The sequence below is a fragment of the Salvelinus fontinalis genome, chromosome 25 (genome assembly GCF_029448725.1).
Source record: "Salvelinus fontinalis isolate EN_2023a chromosome 25, ASM2944872v1, whole genome shotgun sequence".
Classification (NCBI taxonomy): domain Eukaryota; kingdom Metazoa; phylum Chordata; class Actinopteri; order Salmoniformes; family Salmonidae; genus Salvelinus; species Salvelinus fontinalis.
Window position 1 is genome coordinate 27,906,273 of NC_074689.1, and position 11,772 is coordinate 27,918,044.

At 44.3% G+C, this 11,772-nt stretch overlaps 1 protein-coding gene across 10 annotated transcripts in view; it reads left to right on the forward strand.

Annotated features, from left to right (window-relative positions):
• Positions 1–11,772, forward strand: part of LOC129823064 (receptor-type tyrosine-protein phosphatase mu-like) — a 317,242-nt gene that overhangs the window by 178,192 nt on the left and 127,278 nt on the right. For all 10 annotated transcript variants that reach the window (XM_055881767.1, XM_055881768.1, XM_055881772.1 and 7 more), the window contains exons 8-9: positions 6,340–6,648; positions 9,920–10,029. In XM_055881767.1, the coding sequence (XP_055737742.1) occupies positions 6,340–6,648; positions 9,920–10,029 (419 nt within the window). The remainder of the gene's footprint in view (positions 1–6,339; positions 6,649–9,919; positions 10,030–11,772) is intronic.

An 11,772-nucleotide genomic window follows, 5' to 3' on the forward strand; every position in this document is an offset into this window, starting at 1 on the left:
ATACCCGGAGTCGTATAATGTCTAGTTAGTAATTTGTGTTGCTAGCAAGAGATTGCAAAGCAACAGCATCAACTTCCGGTAGACAGGCGAAGAGCTAGTACACTCAACTGAAAGGATACCATTCGTTTACAGTATACTAAAAATGAACTAGTAGTATGTTAGTATGGGTATTCAAACGCAGCTTCTGTCTCTTTCGCTCGCCCTCTGTGTTCACTGTCTGTCTTGGGTCTATCATTCTCTCTTTCTTCTCCTGGTCAGGGGTCATCCTATAGGTCAACATGTGTTATTGTTTTCCCGCCGTCTGTTCGATGCTCTGGGAATTGTGAAGGGGCTAAATTATTGCTGTGGTCTGGACACAAGTGTAGTGTACACAGCTCTCGTTGAATAGTAATGCATTCCCAGGTATCTGGTCTGCTGGAGTTATTGATTTATGTTAGGGGGTAAGAGGCCTTTTGGCCTGTTTCCTGTCACAACTCCCTCTCACCTATCTCTCTCTTTCTTTCTCCCTCTTTTTCTCCCTCTCAACTATCTGTCCATCTCCCACTCCGTTTTGGCAATCCGTCTCTTTCTTAGCTATTTCTCAATCTCTGAGTTTATCGCTTTCTTTTATTCTTTCTAGCGACTCTGTCTGCTCTTTTCTTTTTCTTGGCTCTTTCTTCTCCCTCTTTCCCCCCCCCATTGCTTAGTCTCTCTCTCTCTCACTCACACTTTCTCCTTGTGCTCTCTCCCTCTTTGAGTAAGATTTAACTTTACGGTTATGGATATGGCATGTACTGTACATTATTATGTTTGCTTATGAAAATGCCATAGCCCGCCTGATCTCCTGTGAAGATATTCTCCCTCCACCCCTCAGTCATGCCACTCAATAACAGCTCTGTCTCCTTTTATTCCCCTCTGCCACTCATTCACAGCCTGTCACATCATCTCGTGGGCCGTGGAGACAGAGTTGTTTTTGTCCTGTTTTCTGATTGATCCTACTGTTGTTTCTCCGTCACCACCACTGTTAGTCTTTTATCTTATTCATTATTATGCGAAATGGAACAAGACGTCCTTTTGAAATTAAACTTACCCAATTTTATTTTTGCTCTCACGCTTTTCAATGGTATTTTACCAAAGTGCTCCAAGTATGCTTTCAAGTATTCAACGTTGTGCTTTCTATGCACAATCAAAACAGAAAGAAAACAGTAAGCACTCGTCTGCAGCGAGATCCAATTTCCATTGTACTCTTCCCTCCTCCGACTGACGGTTTAATGTTTCGCAGCATCAGTGGAGACTCAGAGCTCGAAAATGGAATATCATACACTACAGTTGAGGAACAATAGGAAAGTAATTCTGCTTTGAAAGTTAACACACTTGTAACCTCACTTTTGAGAAAATGGCCCTTGAATGTTTTGGTGCCAACTGAAGAGCCCTTTGTCTACACCCATTCAGCATCGTTCACACCCTCTTTAGCTTTAGCCCCACCCATCTCTTTAAAGATTTAAAGAGTAAAGGCTGGCTTATACTACGGGTGTGTTTGTAAATGTGCAGTTAGCTAACCAACCAGGTTCAATGTTAGCTAGCTAACATTAGGCTATAACTAGCAATGCAAATGGCTCTGAGATATCAATAATATTACTACACACATCATACAGGTAATATTAGCCAGCTAGCTAACAGTACATTTTAACTTGAAATGAAAACGACTTTCTGACAAAATTAAAAACATGTCATATCTGAAAATGTAGCTAGCTAGACTCTCTTACCCGTATACATGAATGGACGCTACTCCCTCTGTCTAAGGCCATGGTTGCCCTTAGTTTGAAGATGTAATCTGGAGACGGGTGTATTAAACAGCACCTTTCTGTTTGTTCGCTTTTTTGACTAAGTCTTCATATTTGCAATCAAACGCCAGAATTCTGTCTCCTTAGCTATCATACTCTAATTCCACTAACCTGTTCTCTATCTCTCGCTCGCTCTCTCTCTCTGAGAGAGAGACTTAGCCTTTGTGGTAAAGCTTTTCCCACCCTCTTGTCTTTACATTCCTGGGTTGGAATGGTTCTGGGTGGGAGGCCAGGCATAGTCCTCTTTATCCTTATAGCACAGGGATCTCACTTTCCTCTTACAGTATATCACCTTCACACGTTTCTAGAACACAGCACCCTATGTTTAAGAAAATGAATAGAGGTTCTCTGCTAGCTTATGTCTGTATTCTTGGAAAATAATCCACTGATCCTCCTTGTACCCCCCTTTTTGTTTAGGTCAATTGACACACCTAAATGGCACCCTAGTCATAGACTGTTCTCTCTGCTACCGCACGGCAAGCAGTAATGGAGCGCCAAGTCTAGGTCCAAAAGGTTTCTTAACATCTTCTACCTCCAAGCCATAAGACTCCTGAACAGCTAATCAAATGCCTACCCAGACCCCTCTTTTACGCTGCTGCTACTCTCTGTTTATAATCTATGCATAGTCACTTTAACTCTACCTACATGTACATATTATCTCAATTACCTTGACTAACCTGTACCCCCGCACATTGACTCTGTACCGGTACCCCCTGTATATAGCCTTGTTATTGTTGTTTTACTGCTACTGTTTAATTATTTTCTACTTAACTATTTTTAGCTTAACACTTTTTTCCTTTAACATCTTAAAAGCATTGTTTGTTTAGAGCTCATAAGTAAGCATTTCACTGTAAGGTTTACACCTGTTGTTTTCGGGGCATGTGACAAATACAATTTGATTTACCCAAGAAAGTGAAGGTAACTAAATTACAATTTCCCCATAGCACTCATGTCTGTCATCATGAGATGCTAGTTAATGATCATATCACCTCCACCTTACCCGACACCCTAGACTCACTGCAGTTTGCATACCGCCCCAGTAGATCCACGAATGACAGAATCACCATCGTACTGCACACTGCCCTGTCCCATCTGGACAAGAGGAATACCTATGTAAGAATGCTGTTCCTTGACTAGAGCTCAGCCTTCGAGACCATAGTACCCTCTAAGCTCTGGGCCGGATCTGAACCCTGCCCTGTGCAACTTTGTCCTGGACTGCCTGACGGGCCACCACCAGGTGGTGAAGCTCGGCAACAACACCTCCACTACGCTGATCCTCAACACAATGGTGCGTGCTCAGGCCCCCTCCTGTACTCCCTGTTCACCGATGGCCATGCACGTGTCCAACTCAATCATCAAGTTTTACAGACAACACAACAGTGGTAGGCCTGACTACCAACAACGACGAGACCCTGGCAGAGGTGAGGGACCTGGCGGAGTGGTGCCAGGAAAATAACGTCCCCTTCAAGGTCAACAAAACACAGGAGCTGATCGTGGACTTCAGGAGACCGCAGAGGGAGCACACCCCCATTCACATCGACAGGGCTACAGTGGAGAAGGTGAAAAGCTTCAAGTTCCTCAGCCTACACATCACTGACATTCTGAAATTGCCCGTCTACACAGGCAGTGTGGTGACGATGGTGCAACAGCGCGTCTTCAACCTGAAGAAATTTGGCTTGGCCCCGAAGACCCTTACAAACGTCTACAGATGCACCATTGAGAACATCCTGTGGGGCTGTATCACCGCCTGGTACGGCAATCACATCGTCCGCAACCGCAAGGCTCTCCAGAGGGTGGCGCAGTCTGCCAATAGCATCACCGGGAGCACACTGCCTGCCCTCCCGCACATCTACAGCCCCCGGTGTCACAGGAAGGCCAGGAAGATCATCAAGGAACTCAGCCACCTGAGCCATGGCCTGTTCACCCTGCTACCATCTAGAAGGCAAGGTGCATCAAAGCTGGGACCGAGAGTCTGATTGAAACTGTTTATCTCAAGGCCATCAGACTGTTAAATAGTCACCACAAGTCCACCTCCGCCCAGTACCCTGCCCTGAACTTTAGTCACTAGCCGGCTGCCACCCGGTACTCAACCCTGCACCTTAGAGACTGCTGCCCTATGTACATAGTCATGGAACACTGGTCATTTTAATGTTTGCATACTGTTTTACCCACTTCATATGTATTTACTGTATTCTAGTCAAGGCCTAGCCTATTTAACTATTGCTGTACTTATACTATTCTATCGTACATATTCTACAGATATATTATATATTATATCCATATACTGTCCATAATGTCTATACGTCTCATCATAGACATGTATGTATATTCCGTACTAATATTCAAATATTTCTTAATTCCGTTAGTTTTTTATAGTCACATGTATTGTTAGATGTTACTGAACTGTTGGAGCTAGGAATATAAGCATTTCACTACACCCGCAATAACTTCTGCTAAGTATGTGTATGCGACCAATACATTTTAATTTGATACTGTAAAAGTGAGTCCAAGCATTAAGATATCCTTTTATCCATCTATTTTGTCTGATTTATCTCTGTGATGCTTGTACAGTAGTTGGCTGCACTGTTGGATTCAGCTATATTTACAAGTTGATGACTTCAGAGACCTTTCTGAAAGTGCGGAATGTTCCGATTTTGAGTGATTTTAACGTCATAAATGTAAGTAGTGCGAGTGACTGGGGTGTCAGAATCTGATTTCTGACTGTTGAACGCCTTCACAAGTGCTTTATTACGAGACTAATTCAAATGTGCTCCGTGCCCCCTTGTTTTAAATTCCACTCCCTCGTCCCTCAGAATAGAAATATAGATAAACAAAATGGACTCTATACTTACATACATGGATATTCCTATAAACCTGTCCATGAGCTGCATGTTTTCTCAAGATGTCCTCTCAACATCAGCAGAAAGTGGGAAGAAAGTGGAAAATGTTAAACCACTGGGCATCCTTTTCTGTCATTGTTGCTCTGGCATTAAACCTCCCAGGTTTTTATCTCTGACCGAATCTTTGTCACAGACTATGTGAACATGGAAAGGATTAGAAAAGTGCAGTTAAATGGGTCCCCCCCCCCCCCCCCCCCCTTTTTTTTCCATCCAGCTTGAATTGGAGCTTGGTCTTCTCATCAGTTTATCCAGGCTAACCAAATTGCCTATCTTGTTGCTCCCCTGGTCGGAAAGCAGCATAGCCAATGTAATTCTAACTAGTGTGAGAGCGCTAACTTGATGCCGGGTTGGAAATTGATCCTATTACAGTGCTGTGTGTCTGCCCCTTCTTCACGTGGGAGAGAGTAGAGCAGGAGCTATGGCTGTCTTAATAGACCTGATGGGCAGAAAGCCTGGGGTGGCTGTCTGGACAGAAGGGGTACCACAAGGATCAGTGTTGAGACTGTTGGTCAATGTCTTCAACAGATGATCGGTTCTATATCATTCTCAAACTTATATATTAGTAGTAGAAAGGAAACACAGACTCTTTGTTTAAGTTTTAAAATTCTCCTTCAGTAATACAATTGTAGGCAGAAGGTGGTACAGAGTACAGTATATGACAGCTCTCCCCAGGTTCTGCAAAGTGTCTAAGACATCCTGTAACTTATATAGCCTCCCCAGTTCCCCTTACGCGACTTTCCCTGGCAACATTTTAATAAATCTAACCTCCCCCTGACAGCAGCAACCATATTGTCATCAATTAAAAGCTCAGATGTGGGTTTGACCAACAATTTCATCACAAGTATAGGGTCATAACAAGGTGAACGAGTCCAAGCATCTTCTGACAGGTGGCTGTTTTCATCAGGCCTGTTGCAGCCTTGTGTTCTCAGGAAACCAGTCTTATTCTCAGAACATCAGACAGCCACGGTGGGGCCCAGACAGGAGGAGTATGAGCGTAGGCGATTTCCGCCTTCTGATAGTGTCTGAAGGGCACAACCCTCAAAACAGGTGTTAACACACACACAGAGGTCTTCTGAGAGGAGACCTTAGTTTATCATAGCACAATTTATTAACCCTTAAAAAAAGTATGAGGCCTTGGTTTAACACCTTCAGGACCATTACCATTCCCTGGCAGAGTGGGGGTACCACAAGGATCAGTATTGGGACCATTACCATTCCCTGTCAGAGTGGGGGTACCACAAAGGTCAGTTTTGGGATCATTACTATTCCCAGTCAGAGTGAGGGTATCTCAAGGATCAGCCCTAGGCCCATTACTATTCCCAGTCAGACCCATGAGGCAAAGGGGTTTACACAGAGCCACAGCAGGGGGAACATATGAGTAGGTAGGGGGATTGGGATGTTGCAACTGTTTGAAGGACTCAGGATTTAGTTTTTGATGCTTGCCAACATTCTTTGCCTTTTAGATATCAAAAAGCTATATTGAAGGGGAAGAAAAAATATATATTTGGAAAATCTTTAAATATATGAAATTATATCAATGCTTTTATACATTAGTGTTAATGTTATATTTATGATAGACACATTTTCTCCCCCCTCACTTGTTCCTCTCACTACAGACCCCATGCATGGCCCCCAAACACTGGAGGTGGTGGACATCAAGTCCAAGCAGATCACAGTGCGCTGGGAGCCCTTCGGCTACAACGTGACCCGTTGCCACAGTTACAATCTGACTGTCGAGTACCGCTACCAGGCAGGCGGCAAGGAGGAGACCCGTGAGGAGGTGTGTTACGACACCCTGAGCCTGGCGCCACAGCACACCATCCGGAACCTGTCACCCTACACCAACGTCAGCGTCAAGCTGGTGCTGAGGAACCCCGAAGGCATCAAGGAGAGCATGGACGTGGACGTGCTGACCGACGAGGATGGTAAGTGGGGGAGTTTCTGTTCTAGAATAGCATATTAATCGGATGAAGCAATGGATTTGTAATCTAGATAGTATGCTAATGTGGACATTGAAACATAGCTCTAGTCAGTAGGCTTGGGCGGTATACCGTATATTCTGTATACCGGGGTATGTGGAAATAGCCACATTTTGGGGTGGTTGCTAGATTAAATTCCCGAGCTGACAAGGTAAAAATCTGTTGTTCTGCCACTGAACAAAGCAGTTAACACACTGTTACTAGGCCGTCATTTTAAATAAGAATTTGTTCTTAACTGACTTACCTAGAGAATAAAATAAATAGCCACAGGATGGTTTTTCAATACCGTCAACTATTTCTTTGAAGTTTTACAATAAATTGTAATATTTGTATCTACTTTTTAAGTACATACCTGCAGTCAACTTGTGCAATAGGTTAGGCGATAAAGCAGATTGCGTTCTTCATTTCACCTGTCACATTATTTTACATTATGAAGTTTACCATAGTTTCCCAAAACGGTTGAGCCAGTCACGTGTTTGTTTGTAAATAGCACAACTGGGAAAAAACAGCTGTGTATTGACACGGGTCACATTTTGTCTAAAAAATTAAGTCATTTTCTTTCTTCAATCGAGTAATCAGGAGGCCTCCCAAGTGGTGCAGCGGTCTTCGCAGTGTTGCGGCGTCACTACAGGCTGGGGTTCGATCCTAGGCTGTGTCATTACTGGCCGTGACCGGGAGTCCTATAGGGCGGCGCACATTTGGCCCAGCGTTGTTCGTGTAGGGGAGGGTTTGGCCGCAGGGGCTTAACTTGGCTCATCGTGCTCGAGCGACTCCTTGTGGCGGGCCGGGTGCCTGCAGGCTGACTTCGGTCGTCAGTTGAACAGTGTTTCCTCCGACACATTGGTGCGGCTGGCTTACGGGTTAATTGAGTGGGTGTTAAGAAGCGCGGTTTTGAGGGTCATGTTTCGGAAGACGCATGACTTGACCTTCTCCTCTCCCGAGCCCATTGGGGAGTTGTAGAGATGAGACAAGATCGTAGTCACGAAGTTGGGGAGAAAATAGGGGTAAAAAAGTATATTACAAAATATATAAAAAAATATAGTGATCAGGGACATGGAACTGTAGTTTTCCTTGACAGAAAATACATTAGTTCAACACTTTCTGCAGAAAATAGCTTAATTTTCATCAGATGACAACAGAAGTGCAACTTGATTTGGCTGGCAGCCACACAAGTAAATTAGCTTACAATGATAAAGTAAGCTCTTTTTTACAAAAGCGATGCATGGCCATCATATTTCTAATGTATATCATAGAAAGAATGTAGCCAGCTACATTTCCTCATGTTTTGCCTAAAATGTATCTTGAATTTTACCAGACAAAGTAGGTTGGCTACACTTAGAAAGTACCAATCAGAGCATTGAATGTTGATAGAATACCAGTTCGTGAATTCTCATCCGAGTGGAAAAGTACAACTGAACAACAAAATGTGTCTGATGCCGAGCAGAAATTACAGTAAGAAGCATTTTACATCTGCATTTACAAAATGCAGCAAGATATTTCTTATGCTTTTTATATATATTTTTTCAGCATAAAAATGTATGAATTCTGCGTTAATGCGACCCCTAAATTTAACTTGTTAGTTATCTAAGTTACTAAATTAATAAGGTGATGGAGCATCATATTGTGTAAGCTTTCTGCCGTGTTTGAGAAGTCAAAACCCTTTGGATTAGTTATCTGTACGGATGCCACTGCTGTCTTTTGATATCCTTGCATCTCGGCCCATCTGCTCTTCCCCCATCTTCTCAGAGCAAAGCAGGCAGGCCTGTTGCCCAAGCAACTCCAGTGTCCAGACAGACGCAGCGTGTATATATGCTGCTTCAGAGCCAATACTGTTCTTCCTTCAGACAAGTATGCATGAACTGATGTTGGCACAATATGGAGGGAAAGTGGGAGCAAAACGAATGAAATGTATTATTAATAAAAATGTACTCTTAATCCAGTACAAGCTAATGTATAGGATGTATAATAGAAGAGACACAATTCACAAATTCTACAGCCTTAAGTGTAAAACTAATAGTGACTCAATAATCCATGCTTTCAGGGAATGCTATAAAGTCTGGAAGTTGTGGGCGGAGCTAGAAAGTTGGCTGTCAAAGTATTACAATGTAAACGTACTTTTAATCCGTCTGTCTGCATATTTCAAGACATGGCATGTGGGGGTGTAGTGAAATACCCGATGGGCTGGACGATTCTCTTCTCATCACGCATCTTGGAAATCAATCAATCCACCATCATTAACCCAATGGAAAATCTAATGATTTATTATTTAAATATTGAAAGTGTGTGGGGTATGAGAAACAAGAAAGTGCAGTTTCGGGCCATGTAGTGGAAAGTAATGCCGTCACTGGAGATGAGTGTGTGCGATAGTGGGTCTGGCAGGTGTGATGTTGTTGTTTGCATGTGTATGTTTTGTATTGTTTATAAAATATTAAATGTATAGATATTTTTTAAATGAAATTGATTTGACCCCAACTCTGCCCTGCCAAAACATCCAACATTCAGCTTTTCAAGGCCATCGTTGGGGCCTAACCGAGAACATGAAAGCATGAAGGCACGTGTTTCAATAAGGGCCAGATACGGTAGTTATTTGAAAGCACTTACGTCGCTCTCTTTTGATACATACACCTACTTCTGCGTGTTTCCTTTTAATCGGTTTCTTCAGAGGCCATTTGTAAAGTACAATCTCACGCCGCTTTTCAAAGTGATATCAAACGTTCAAAGGATCCCAATTAAATTTATCTTCCTGATAACAAGTAGAACTTTTCCACATAGGTATAGTATGTGATTTAAGTTGAACAGCTTTTTATTTATTAATTTGCTAGAAACATGAAACCTTTGACCCCCTTATGGGTAAGAAAATGGAATGGCGCGCTTTCCTTTTAATGAACTGTTTTGCCAGCGAGTTGTACATGTAGCGAGTCTTGACCCTAATGCTAGTTGGTTTTCCTTCCGATGTCATTTACAGTGTGAGCACCCAGCACGGTGTACCTCCCAGCCACGCTGTAAACCATGATGTTTTCTCATGACTTTTAGGTCATTGAAGAAGTTGAAAGAGACAATGGCAAAACATCCAGTTTGACTAAATGTACCGTGCTGTTTCAGGACCTCACTGGGGTCTGGGAGAACGAATAGAACTGCACGACCATGACCCCCCGCCCCCCACCATTTTTGATAAAGTCACTCTATTTAATTTCCCCCTATTCCCTGTCCACCTTAGTGCCTGGCGCTGTCCCACTCCAGTCCATCCAGGGGAGCACCTTCGAGGAGAAGATCGCCCTGCGATGGCGCGAGCCCGTCCAGACCTATGGGATCATTAAGCAGTATGAGGTAAGATCATCTGGGGAAACTGCCGAGCCCAGCCGCCCATCTGGGCCCACCTTTCTGTCTTTCTTCCTCTCCCCTTTTCTCTCTCTCCCTCTTCCCTCCAACACACATCCATCTGGTCTGGCAGGAGCCGGGCGGCTTCCATTATCGAATAAATCCAACCTAATAACCTTAAGGTCTGTTAACACAATCTATTACCCACTGAACCCCCTCCGACAGCATGCCCAGCCTTGCCCAACCCCAGCCTTGCCCAACCCCAGCCTTGCCCAACCCCAGCCTTGCCCAACCCCAGCCTTGCCCTACCCCAGCCTTGCCCTACCCCAGCCTTGCCCTACCCCAGCCTTGCCCTACCCCAGCCTTGCCCTACCCCAGCCTTGCCCTACCCCAGCCTTGCCCTACCCCAGCCTTGCCCTACCCCAGCCTTGCCCTACCCCAGCCTTGCCCAACCCCAGCCTTGCCCAACCCCAGCCTTGCCCAACCCCAGCCTTGCCCAACCCCAGCCTTGCCCAACCCCAGCCTTGCCCAACCCCAGCCTTGCCCAACCCCAGCCTTGCCCAACCCCAGCCTTGCCCAACCCCAGCCTTGCCCAACCCCAGCCTTGCCCAACCCCAGCCTTGCCCAACCCCAGCCTTCCCCAGCCTAACCCAACCCACCCCAGCACTCCAGTTGCCTCCGTTCCAGCTATTATTATGAGCCGTCCTCCCCTCAACAGCCTCCACTGGATTGTAGCTAACACTGTTGAAATACAACTATAGAGTTGATCGTCAGGCTTCTGGCATAGTGATGGAATAGAAACTGGAGGCACACAGTACTTGAGTATGGTTGTCATAGGAGCGTGGGGCATACCTTAGAGTTAGACGGTGGACCATGCTGCACTTAATCTGTCTGACATCATCCAGTATTTATATAAAAGATTGCATTCTTAAGATACCCCTCATCAACAACACTGCGATGTCAAGACGGAAACATCTGGCCCTCTCCAACATTTACACAACCTACCTGAAAAGATCATATAGCTGTGTGGTTTCCTGTTATCCACAATTGTACATAAAACATTTGGTGGAAAGCACTGTACATAAAACACTTGGTGGAAAGCACTGTACATAAAACACTTGGTGGAAAGCACTGTACATAAAACACTTGGTGGAAAGCACTGTACATAAAACACTTGGTGGAAAGCACTGTACATAAAACACTTGGTGGAAAGCACTGTACATAAAACACTTGGTGGAAAGCACTGTACATGTTTATAGGCTACTCTAGTTCAACGTGTTTCTCCTATCGCAGCATTTGCCTTGCGTTTGACGTTGTAACGTTCTTCGTCGGGCGAAAGAGAGGAGGACCAAAATGCAGCGTGATAATTATCCATTTTAATCGAATACTTTAACAACGAACAAAAACAATAAACCGACAAAATGAACGAAGACGAAACAGTCCCGTAACGTGAACACAGAAACACAGAAACAGGAACAATCACCCACAACCCACAATACAAAACAGGCTACCTAAATATGGCTCCCAATCAGAGACAACGACTAACACCTGCCTCTGACTGAGAACCATATCAGGCCAAGCACATAGAAACAGACAAACTAGACATACAACATAGAATGCCCACTCATATCACACCCTGACCAAACAAAACATAGAAACAAACAACGCAAACTATGGTCAGGGCGTGACAGACGTGTCCTTCAGCTCCCCACACAATACGACGAAAAAGGGGTTTTATTGCGTTTAGAAGAG